The 12500-nt window shown below is 41.2% G+C and overlaps 1 protein-coding gene across 3 annotated transcripts in view; it reads right to left on the reverse strand.

Moving 5' to 3' along the window:
* The window catches only part of LOC138052731 (kinesin-like protein KIF20A), a 29465-nt gene extending 24751 nt beyond the window's left edge, over positions 1-4714 (reverse strand). Inside the window, exons 1-4 of one of the 3 annotated variants that reach the window (XM_068899291.1) lie at positions 4627-4714; positions 4023-4538; positions 3513-3716; positions 240-375 (exon numbers count right to left, since the gene is read on the reverse strand). In XM_068899291.1, coding sequence (XP_068755392.1) covers positions 240-375; positions 3513-3716; positions 4023-4511 — 829 coding nt within the window. In that variant the 5' untranslated portion in view covers positions 4512-4538; positions 4627-4714. The other 2 variants (XM_068899290.1, XM_068899292.1) reach the window with 2 other exon arrangements.
* Between the last annotated feature and the right edge of the window lie 7786 nt (positions 4715-12500).

A 12500-nucleotide genomic window follows, 5' to 3' on the forward strand; every position in this document is an offset into this window, starting at 1 on the left:
TCCCTCTCTCAGAGCTCTGTACAATTCTAAGGTACTTTACAGGCCCAACTTACAGCTAAACAAATCAGAGGAAAGTCGAGACAGGCGCTGAAGTCACTGAGAATCGAACTTGCAACCTCTGGCTGTCAACGCACACCAGTTAATCACCCTACAGCTGTACATCTGCTCCTGTAGCAACTGTGTTTGCAACAACTTGTGTAAATTTATGCACAACAATTAAGAGGGATCCATGTTATTACCTTGATTACTATCTACCTCCTGACTTTTGATCGTAGTCACTGTGTTGCAAAGTGCTGACTCATCAGCATAGCTAACTTTGGATACATCAGTTGATATATCTTGGTCCAGTTTGAGAAGTGCATTGATGTCAAATGTCTACAATTGCAAGAAAAAACAATTCAATATCATTTAAAGCCCGGTTTACATGTTACGGTTTGCCAGCCCAATTTATTGGCCCGACGGCATCAGAGCACAAATCTTGCATGTATTTTGACAGCCGATGAATGACTGATTCATGGGAATGAAAATCAGTCAGATTCCAAAAATCTGTTGCACTGCAACAGATTTTTTGAAGTCAGGCCAACAATCCAAGAGAAACCAACATATCAATCAATGGGTAAGCGAGTGGGTAATGCGCACAAATACTTAAAAAATTAAAGCCTTCAAATTGGTGGATACTAAAAGGACAACAGTAAGATCTTTGGAGGAAAAATTACACGTTTTACACAATTTACACGGTATGATTTACATGTATCAGCCCGATAAAACCGGCCGGTCGTACTTTATAAACTGACCTTAAGAGTACTGCAAGGACAACCATGAAATAAAACTAATGGTGAGCAAGACTGAGTGGCTTTTTATGAGTTTCTAGGGTAAAGCCTAGTTGTGGGAAAGCTGCATGATGCTATCCAATGAATACCGGTAACCTTATTGAAAGTCTTTCGTTCACATGGAGGTACATGTACATGTACGAGCTGGCTAAGAGGCCATTTTACACTTGTTTGCACAGTGATCTAGCCTATGAATGGCTGCGAGATTGCCAGTGACCTTGTATTCATTTGATACAGACATTACTGTTTTTTATCATGTAAATTATCCTGTTGTAACTCTAATTAGTCTACATTACCATTAGAAAAGCACAAAGGTTTCTATAAAAGCAAGGTCACCGGCAGCCTCACTTCCATTCTTAGGCCAGGTAACTTAGGGCGCTTTCCTTTTGTCAGAACTAGCCAGCCAGACCCATCAGTTTGCAAAGAAAATGCAACAATTTGAAGGAACACTTGCATGATAATACCTCGCATTTTTCTGGAGGATTGTATATCATCCTCGAAGAGTTTTAATTTGAAGGCAGTGTAAAATTAGTCCTTCCAAATGCCTGGTCTGGCCGATCAGTTCTGTCAAATGGAAAGCGCCCTTAGCTACAACTGTAAAATGGTCTATTGAAACAAAACTGACACTAGACCGGTAAATGAATCAATGATGTACAGTGCTGGAAGCTACATGTACCATTCGTCGTTGTTGACAGTCCATTGTGATTGATGATGACTGTAACTACCGTATACGTCCATGTATAAGCCGCATCCGTAGATAAGCCGCACCCCGAATTTAGAAGCGCAGATTTTGGAAAAAAATGTAATACAATGAAGTTTGAAGTTCCAGTAACTTTCTATTGCTATAAACCAACAAGGACAAACAATCATCATAATCAAAGTTTCACCATAAAGTTGAAATTCCTTCGATTGAAGCAAAACGAACGAGTGCTTAGTAGCCAAGCTTTAAATGTGGGGAGGAGTCTGGGCCAGGGCCAGGGCCAGGACCTGGGTATCATGACCACGACTATAAAGATGTTTTGAAACCCACAATAGGTGAAAAAATTCACGCAGAACAGGAGCTTGATAATGCAGTCGACAAATTTGCCGAAAAGGTGGTCAAGGACAACAAAACAGAAGGCCATTTACCCCGCGAGTACTCGCGAATTTTGTGGTATTTTATTGCATGTGGCGGAAAGATATGCGTGAAAGTGACTGGGCGAAGACGTCACTGCAAACAGCTGTACGGAGGAATGGAGATTCCTTGTAGGTTGGTGTTTACTTGTTAGAGTAAAGCGAAAATTAATCGCTTGAAAGAACTCTTGGAGAGCAAGATTCGCCGATAAACACTCGAAGACACAAACGGTTCCTTTAGGAGCCATTAGTCATTAAAAAGTCAATGAACAACAGCAACATGCTCTCAGTTTCTTTTATGTTTCTTTACTGAGATCTTAAGAAGTTGTATGAATATTAATTACGTTTTTTAAAACTCCAAACACAGATGTATCCATGGATAAGCCGCACCCTTGATTTATGGCTTCAGTTTTGTGAAAAAAAGTGCGGCTTATACATGGACGTTTACGGTAATGTTCACAGGGCTTGACATGCCCTTCCGTGGGCCATGAGGCATGCCTTCGTTCTGCAGCAACGTCCGCAGGTTAGGGTTTATGACCGCCATGTAGTCATAAGGTATTGTGCAACAGAGATTTACAATACAGTGTACATTGTATTTGTGTCATCAATTTTCGATTGCGTGTACATGTACACTAAAAACATAAACAAAAGACCTTCAATACACAAATTTTTATATTGAACTGGATAAAAATAAATATTCTAATATTGTTGGACTTTGGCAACTTAGTCACTATACTGTAAGTACAGAAACCACAAAGCCAAAATAAAAGATATTATTAGCCATGTACAGCGTACCAGCTTTACATGTAATCATGGCTCTGTGATTGATGCTGATTACTCTCTTGTTCAACTTGCAATTGTCTGATCAAAAAGATTAGACCAAGGTGTACATGTAAATGCTACAACAACAATAATAACATGTACAATGGGTATTACTGTACTCAGGCTGTTAATTTTAAAAGGACCCACAAACTCTGCATGAAGAGATTAGAAGGACATGGAGTTCCCGGTTGCAGCCTTTTAAAGCCAGCACGTTATCATCCTGGCTGATCTAGCTTGAAGGGCTTCCGAGTAAATGAGATCACAAAAACAAAATACACCCAGAAGTCAGGCTATTTACGAGGTGCTACACATCATTTTGACTATTCCTCTACTGAAATCACACTAACAATGGTCCTGAAGGCCATTTTCAAAATATCAAATATTCAGCTTGATAGTGAGGCAGTGAGGACAAAAACAATAGAAACATGTTGGAATGAATGTGAAAAATATTTACATATCATCCACTTTCCTTTGTCTTTGTCCTCACTGCCTCACTATCCAGCTGAATTTTAATATATCAAAAAAGGCCTATAAAAATAAGAGGAATGTCAAAGTAATTTACTGGACTAAACTGCACATGTTTACAATGCGCAAATGTAATCATATTGCCAAAACACAAGGCTCAGCAAATTGAACTTAAAAAGTCCGGGAGAAATTGAACGAGTTCCAAAACATTCTCGTCGAAGCATATTTCTAATGGACAGCTAAAGGACCCTAAACAAGTTCTACATTATATACTGTACTCACATCTTTGTCAAGAGATGAGAGCAAAGCATTCTTAAAAGCATTTTCCCGGTACTCTTCTTCATCTGTCAGTCTAACAACATTTGTGCAAAATCGTGGCTTAAGATTCAACTTGCTGTAATGTTTTCCTTCAATGCTGTTGAACACCACATCCAGAGCCCTTGGAAGAATTCCACCGTCTTTGGGAGTTCCCTGAATTGTGTACGTCTGAAACACAAGGACATGCCATTTTAGGTTAAGGAGCATACATTACATTTTCATTTTCCTTAGTGCATAGTTGGATTTTCAATAAACGTTGTATTAGAGTTGGCACAAATTATAATACCGGTACCATGGCTATTACATGGTAAATGTATATGCGAATGAAACCTTGGAATCCTTGCCATCTACGCAATGAAAAATCATACAGAAATCAGTATAATGACCTTTGAGATTGGAGAAACGCTTATAATCTCAACTAAGAAATCAACTGTAAATCATAAGCTCTTCCCGGGAGCTCGTGCACATGCATACCTTTCCCGAATTCGTAACTCCATAAGTGAAAACAAGACAGTTTTGCCCGTGAATAAAGTCAGCAACCAGAGGCAACGTTGTTTCATCAAAAAACTGTTTCTGCGTCGTTGTCTCATCGAAGACACTAGAAAACGAGAATCGGTGGGAAATCTCCCCGCCAGCGCGGATGCTGTTTTTGAAAGCGAACGATTCCTTCGGTGCAGTCATCAATACCGCCGATTCGTTCTCCTTTTCAAGACAATGTTGATTCTCTTTTGCTTCAATCTCTTCGGTACTAAAAGGGCGAATTCGCAAGTAAACTTTAACGTACTCGCGGCCAGAGTTCGCGCTGTCCGAAGATGTCTTTTGTACTTTCGCTGGAACGTCAAATTCATCGAAGAGATTCTTGCGAATGGCGACATCGTTGTTGTCCTTTGCAAGCTCGTCGATCGCATATTCGTCGGCTTCTTCCTCGCCGTCCGAAACACAGTTTTGCTGTTTCTCAGACATTTTCAGAGACCACGACTGCTAAGAGCACTGAAAATTAGACACAAAAAAGATGATAATTACTCAAATCTTCGCATTAGAAAACTGTGGACGGAAGAATTCGAACTTTTGAAATTACCACTCGTCTCCACTCGTCGATTGATTGGTTCGTTCTCGTAGATCACCGCTGGTCAAGTTGAGCCGGTTATTGTAACCCGAGGACTCTGAAGTCATTGGACAGTCAGTTCACTGATCACTTCATTTCGCTTAAACAGTTAAGAGAGATCTTGAGTACGGTTTATGGTCGTTTCGATACAAAGTCGTTTCGAGACAAGTTGATTCGATACAAATTGAAGTCGTTTCGAGACATCATCAAAGTTGATTCGATACACGTAGAAAGTCAATTCGATTCAACTCAACATTTATGTTCTCAACCGTCAATTAGTGGTCTGACCACAGTTATGTAAACACTTTCAACGGTGTCTTCTTTTGATGGGCGGACAATTTGCGAGCATTGTGAGTCTCGCGTTTAAGTCTGAGCACCCATTTCAAATAGCACAGATAAACAGCATTTAAGTATAAGCACCCTTTAGAACAGTCAGCTGTCAATAACTGTGTGACTCGCATGATGACTCGCATGGCTCGCTCTTAACTGACGCTCTTAACGCTCCACCTTGGTTGAAAAGGTCATGCAAATGAGAGAGATCGAGACTGAGTTATGGGCTTCTCATAAGGTACAAAATACTGCTCGTCATTCATATGTCGAGTTTTACGCTGTGGGATAAAGAGGCCTTCGCGAGTTTTGCGCTGTGGGATAAAGAGGCCTTCGCGAGGGGGAATTGATAAGGAATTTAGCCCCTGACCGAAACGATCACTCAGGAACGGCGGAGGCGGGGGGTGGGGGGGCCCTTAGGCCTCCCAATTTCAAGCAAAAATAAGAAGTAAAACATATGTCCTTTTACGGTTGATCCACGTTTATGTTTTTTATATCGCGTCGAGAATGCTGAAAGAAGCATTCCCTAGCTTCAAGATTTCAGAATTTTCTGGCGGATAATTTCCCCAGAACCCCCTACAAGTTAGCGTCTCCAGCGCTTGCTTTTTAGACCCCCCCCCCCCCCCCCCGCAATACAAAATACGCGCGGCCGTCCCAGTCACTGACTGTGCAGCGCTTGTAGTTGTAATATTCAGATGTTACAAAGCGCACTGCATGCTTCCGTACTTTTTCCAGCTCCTGCGACAGAGTTTGTATACGGGGAGCCCAAATGGAACTATCACAGTGGTCATACAAGGCCAACATAAGCGGCGGTCGCTGTGGACTTGAGCAAAGCATTTAACGCCATAGACCATAGCCTTCTGCTCGCGAAGTTGAAGGCCTATGGCTTTTCTACACGGGCCTTGGAACTGATGTCCACCTACCTGCTAGGTCGTCAACAATGTGTCAGATTAGATGGTGCATGCTCTAACTTCAAAACAGTTAAATCTGGCGTTCCTCAAGGTTCACTATTGGGTCCGTTGTTGTTCAACATATTCATTAATGATTTGAATCTTTGTGTTCCTAATGTCTCATTGCGGCTGTACGCTGACGACACGACTGCCTACCTGTCAGATGTATCTCCCACCATTCTAGAATTTTCCTTCAACAAGGATCTCCAGGCTCTTTCGTCGTGGTTTGAGTCCAACTATTTAACAGTGAACTGTGCTAAGACTCAAGCATTATCTGTCGGACCCTGTGCCTATCATTATTCTTTATTTCTTAATAATGCTCGAATAGAATTTCTCCGATCTGTTAAGATTCTTAGAGTAACTCTAGACGAGGACCTATCATATAAAGAACACATATCAGATCAACTAAAGAAAGCCTATGCCAAGGCTTCTGCACTGAGAAGAATAAGGCGTTTTCTTCCTCGTGATGCAATGATAAAACTTTATAAAGCATTTATATTACCTCATCTCGAATACTGGGGCCCTTTGTTTGTAGGCATACGCAACCGTCTCGAAGATGGCAACTGTTATATTTTGAGAACATGAATCGGGCACAACAAATCAATGTCATACGACGAACTGCTCACTGCGGCTAGCATGACATCTTTATATTGAAGGCGCTTACATCAGGCGTTAATACATCTTTTTAAATGTCTAAATGAAGCGGGTCCTACATATATTGCTAGCCTTTTTAAATACAGGCATACACCGTATAAGCTAAGAGGCAAGGGCTTGAATTTGGAACCCGGGGTGGGAAAGGAAGGAAGGGGGGGGGGGTACTGCCTTATAAGGGCTTAATGGGGACGTGCGGTCCGCCAGGGTATGTTTTTCGGGATTTTTGTCTTGAACAGGGTATCGAATTTATCATTTTTTGTCTTAATCAGGGTATCGATTTATCAATTTTTGTCTTAAACTGGGTTAAATGTCTTAAACAGGGTATCAAAAATCGGAATTCTGTCTTAAAATGGGTAGGAAAATCAGCGATATTTGTCTTTTAAGACAAATATCGCTGATTTTCTGATTTGCAAGAAATGTTGATTTAAAAACAGGGTCAGGGTATGAGGGGCCGCGCCGCACCTCCCCAACCAGGGATACATCGAGTACCCCCCCCCCCGGGATTTGGAATTATCTAAATTTAATTGTAAATTTAAGAAGAATTCTGTCACTTATTCATTAACTAAGTTATGGAACAGTTTGCCTTCTCATGTTCGTCTTTCAAGTGATGCTAGTGACTTCAGAAGTAAATTGCAAAATGGCAGTTTTTTAGAACGTGTCTTATAGTGTACAATTGTAGCTTTTGACTGCTTTTAGAACGAGTTTTAGAGTTTTCCAAGTCACGTTTTTAGTATGTGGCTTTTTGTTGTTTTTAAAATTGAATTATATTATATGGCTGTGATTATTATAGATTTTATTTATACACGTTCGTATTTTGAACGAGTTTTATAGCTCTTTGACGTAACATGTTAAAATAAATAAATGATTGATTGATTGATTGATTTTCCTCGTTCGCGAAGGAACACAAGCCGAACTGGCAACAAGCCATACTCAACGCCTCATAAGGAGAACAAATCTGTTCTCGAAGATGTTATTTTACTTCCTGAACCACGGCTTTCCACTGTTCCTTAGGGAGCAATCCGCGAGGAGCTCTATGTTCGCGATTTCGATCTCATGTGCTAATCGAAACGAGACAACTTGCAAGAAATGTTGCCTTGTGTAACACCCATCAAGCAACCCGTTTCTCAATGTGAGAACTGTCGTCGCAACAAAATTCTGAGACAAGTTGCACAAAAAATTGCCTACTGTAACAGAGACCTTAGTCTGGCAACAAAGGTGCTTAATTTTCCCTTGCATGAATTTTGTTTTTGGTACTTCGCGCCTCAACCCCTCCTCCCCCCCCCCCCCCCATAACTTTTGTAATGGTCCGTCCCTAATGCAGTTCTGAAGTGGTGACGTCATGAATTTTTTTTTTTTTTTTTGAAATTATGGGATTTGTTGGGATATTTTGTAAGAACAACTTCTAGTTGCCAAAAACTAGCATTGTGGGGCAAATTGTCTCGGAGATAGTAGTCCCGTTTTGCTCAGATGACTCCATAAAAATCCTCCTATATTAATTTGACTCGATTCCTTTATAAACTGAGTCAAATTTAGAAGGATTTGTATGGATTTATCAGAGCATAACTGAAATCCTAGTTTTTGGCGAATAGACCTTTTGGATGTTGTTCTTTCATAATATCACGAAAAATCCCATAATTTCACAAATTTAATTTTTGTGAGACGTCACACTTTAGGACTCTATCATCCTCACTAGCATCACTTTGGAACAAGAATTCTTCATGAATTTTGTTCGTGCTAACGAGGCTAGTGAGGATGATTAACATAAAGCAAGAGAAAATGATGGGACAGAGAGGGAGGCTCCCGGTCCAGCCCTTGGGATATGTCATGTCCACAAAAGTTATTTTTAGACGAGCGTAAGTCTTCCGAGACGTCCGCATGCAGGCCAACCTCGGTCCGATGTTTGAAAGAAAATAAATATTCATCAGCCTTGCACGTACGCCGTCATTTTCTCTTTTCACTAAGAACCTGAGAGCGAGGCAAGACTGTATGCGGACGTCTCTGAAGACAGAATTCCGCTAGAACAAAGACTTCCGCTCGTCTAAAAATAACTTTCGTGGACATGACATATCCCGGCCAACGCCCTGAGCCTCCCTCTCTGTCCCCTCATTTTCTCTTGCATAAAGACAAAAAAATAATTTCTTGGCTGCCATTTATTAATACGGTTTATAACAGGTGGTGCACCAATCTCGTTCCCAGAGCCTCCGTTACCCTTGTCTAGAGGAACGGGCACGAAAGGCTCTGGAGGAATCCAAAACCGGAACCAGAAAACTCTGGTTCCGTTTGAGTAACTGCGCGTGCGTGAGGGGAGACGGTTAGAGTTGAGTAACTGCGCGTGCGTGAGGGGAGACGGTTAGAATCAACAAAACAACTGGCCCCAGTTGTTCAAACAATGGATAGCGCTATCCACCGGATAAATCACTATCCAGCGGATAAACACTAGGAAATTTAAAACCAATTGATTTATCCAGTGGATAGTGATTTATCCGGCGGATAGCGCTATCCATTGTTTGAACAACTGGGGCCTCGAGTTCACCTTGTCATGACGGTACACATGAGTATAAACACATCTACCAATTCACTCGAAACGTTTAAACTTCGGAGAATCACAAAAAATAACGAGAGACATTTTTTCAACCATAGCAGATTTCAGTATCTGGTGTCACGCAAGTGAAAATTGATGTATTTTCAAAAGCAAAAATAAGTTGTAAAAAGATTTATTCCTATATTATCTTCAACCTTGTATAGATAAAAATCCAGAAGAAATCGCGACTTTTTAGTTTAGAATTTGACAAATGGCAAGAAATTAGGCCGTTTTGAATAGCCAATCAGATATGGCCTTTTTTTGGATTCGACCAGAGTCTATCATTCCCGACCGCTGGTCAAGGGACCGATGACTCTGGGAACGAGATTGGTGGTGCGCTATCAGCGGGTAATACCCATAGGGGTTGCGTGAGTCAGGTGCATAGAAATGGCCTACCTTTCCGGCTGTTTATTTATGTGTTCTAAGCGCGGTCAAATCAGGGGCGACCTGAGATGTCACCTCCTGACCAGAGCTTGAAAACCATAACGCAAAGATTGGTTAAAGCCGACGTCGGCATGTACAAAACCCTTCTTTAAAATCCCTACCATCTTTCCTCCAAATGTGATGTTACCGAAAAGACATCTCTATCCTCTACAAGATGGTTTCCGCAAGAATACGTCCTGTGAAACTCAACTCCTAGAATTTGTCACAGACCTAATTAACATCCCACGGAACATAAAGCAAACAGACGTCATTGTAATGGACTTCTCAAAGGCCTTCGATAAAGTTCCTCATAACAGGCTATTACTGAAACTTAAGTATTACGGGTATTAGAAACAACACCCTAGGCTGGCTTAAGAACTTCTTGAACAACAGGCAGCAATGCGTGGTTGTTGACGGTGACGTTCGACTCCCGCCCCAGTTCTATCGGGCGTACCACAAGGCTCGGTCATCAGCCGGCGGCACGGCACTATTTCGTATTTATATGAACGACTTATGCACTAGTCAGTGGAAAGCCCCGCACCCCCATACCCGGGGAATGCGGGGCATTAGCGAGGGATTTCAGCGGTTTTGGACTGTCACTTTTGCCACGGTCCGGGGGGTTTTCGACAGCATTTGGCGCAAGTTTCGGCGAGCGGGGACCTTGAGGAGGGCTTAGACGGGGATTTGCATTTTGACGCCAACTTGAATAGGCACGCAAAGATCACTGGGAGAGCATACGGTCTCAAAATGGCGGCTGAGTCAAGTTAAAATCCATTCTTTTCATGTTTGTAATGGGCTCTCAGTTAAATTCTGGGTTCAATCTGTAAATATTATCATTTCTTGTAGTGGAATTAGACAAAGATTATAGTTATGCTTGTTTAGTGATTTATTTATAGCGTTGACCTTTTGTCTCAGTATTTCCATTGGAATGCAACGCGAACGTACGCGTAGAGGGTGACAGTAACACTACTTTATGATTTTGTGAGATGAACCTTGAAAATGTTATCTCCGATGGGTTTCGTCTTTTTGAGTATCTACATTACCACGGTCTGCGTAATGGTGGAACATGCAAGTTCCTACCAAGGACTCTTTCAAAGATCTACTGTAGTTCACTAGATTTTTTATTTTCTTTGCTATAGTTTTCAGAGTAGTTTCAAAATTTGTTACCGATGAAGGGTTATTTCAAGAGATTATCAAGGTAAGAAAGAGAATACCCGTTATAGGTATTCTACCAAAGGTAATCCCTGTTAAGTTATTTTTAGACTTGGTCCCTATTTCTTCCACGGATGTCACTCGCGCGTTGCGTGGATGTTTTCGAGGAGGATTTGTTTATGTTTCGTTTCTTTTACTTTCAAATCGAAGGAAAACCTTTAACGCTGAGTGGATTTCTTCTTTGCTATTTTAATAACAAGCAAAGTAGCTTCGGCTCTCGCTATGTTTTAATACATTTCGAAAATTTAATAGGAGTTTAAATAAGAGACACATTTGCCCTGCACAAACAATAACTGAATGAACGTCAGAGAAATGAGTTGAAACACGAGTGCTAAGCGAAGACAACGTCGATTAAAAAACGACTTCACATGTACATTCAACCTACGAATCTAGATGCATTTAGTTTATCTACCACTGTCAGAAATATCCCAAACAGAATATGTGAGACAGCGTCAAAATTCGAAAAGAAATTCTTAAAGTTGGCCGTCGTAGATCACGTTTTCTCGAATATGCAGCCAATGTGGCCATTTCGCGTTGTTGTTTTGTAAAGAACGGCAATGAAATGAACAGGATTATAACCCTCGCCTACACAGCCATTGTACTCGTTGCCGTTGCCGTTCAGGTTTGCTTATTAAATTCCCTAAAACCGAATAAACGGCAAAATAACGAACAGCCAAAGAGTACAAAGCAAACGAAGGCCCAGCCGAACAAACAGGCAGCTGAGAGTGCAGAAAACATTTCTTTCAGGTAGTTTTCGAGAAAATCGCTTGGGCGGTCCACGCATCGCGCGAGTAACATCCTCGGAAGAACTGGGCACCATGTAAGAGGGATTACCTTGGGTGTAAGGCCTATAGAAAGTTTTCACATGACATCACGGCCACCATGTTGGTGCTCCAAAACAAAGGAATGGCGGCCATGATAGTGTATCAAGCTAATCCACAGGTATTTGAACTCTATTAGAATGCAAATACTTTCTTTGTTTAATTAAACCAATATGGCTGCTGGTCACGTGAGTGAACATGTTCCATATAGGGGATCTACTCTCTTACCTTGGTAATTTCTTGGTTATTTGCAAAATGTAGCTGGATTATGAGGCCATAAAATTTTGGTAATAAGCCATTTCCTTTGTGAAATTTGTATAGCTCTTTGAGAATTGTTGTGATTGTGAACCGTTGTAGTCGGTTGAGTGTACTATAGGTTGGGTATTCTTATGCATAGAGGAGAAATAATTGGAATATTGTCAGATTACGCTGCTCGTCAAATGAATGTTTGGACTTATGTCGTTGTTATCTTAATGGTTATGACACCAAGGAAACTGGTGTTTTTATTCCCATTTTCAGGGCTGTGCTAAACCCAGTGATTAATATTACCGTTTTTGGAGAGATTGTAAAGTTTGGAACGCCAAATCTGTAACTCAAGTTAGATTTATTTGGGCTTTATGAGAAATGGACTGCATTCTTGATTTTCATGTTTGCCAAAGTTTAATTTGAGGTAAAATTTCTTAAAGTATATTAATTTTGGGCAACATTGTGCTTTATAGTTTTGGAAGTACTCTATCGTCCCGGGTGCGGGGGAGAAAAGCTTGGTTTTGACGTACAAAATTGCCCCGCATAGCGGGGAATTTTCTTCATTTAGAAGGCAGGCCTGGTCTAATGCCCCGCTATTCCCCGGGTATGGGGGTGCGGGGCTTTCCACTGACT

Source organism: Montipora capricornis, chromosome 6 (assembly GCF_036669925.1).
Source record: "Montipora capricornis isolate CH-2021 chromosome 6, ASM3666992v2, whole genome shotgun sequence".
Classification (NCBI taxonomy): Eukaryota; Metazoa; Cnidaria; class Anthozoa; order Scleractinia; family Acroporidae; genus Montipora; species Montipora capricornis.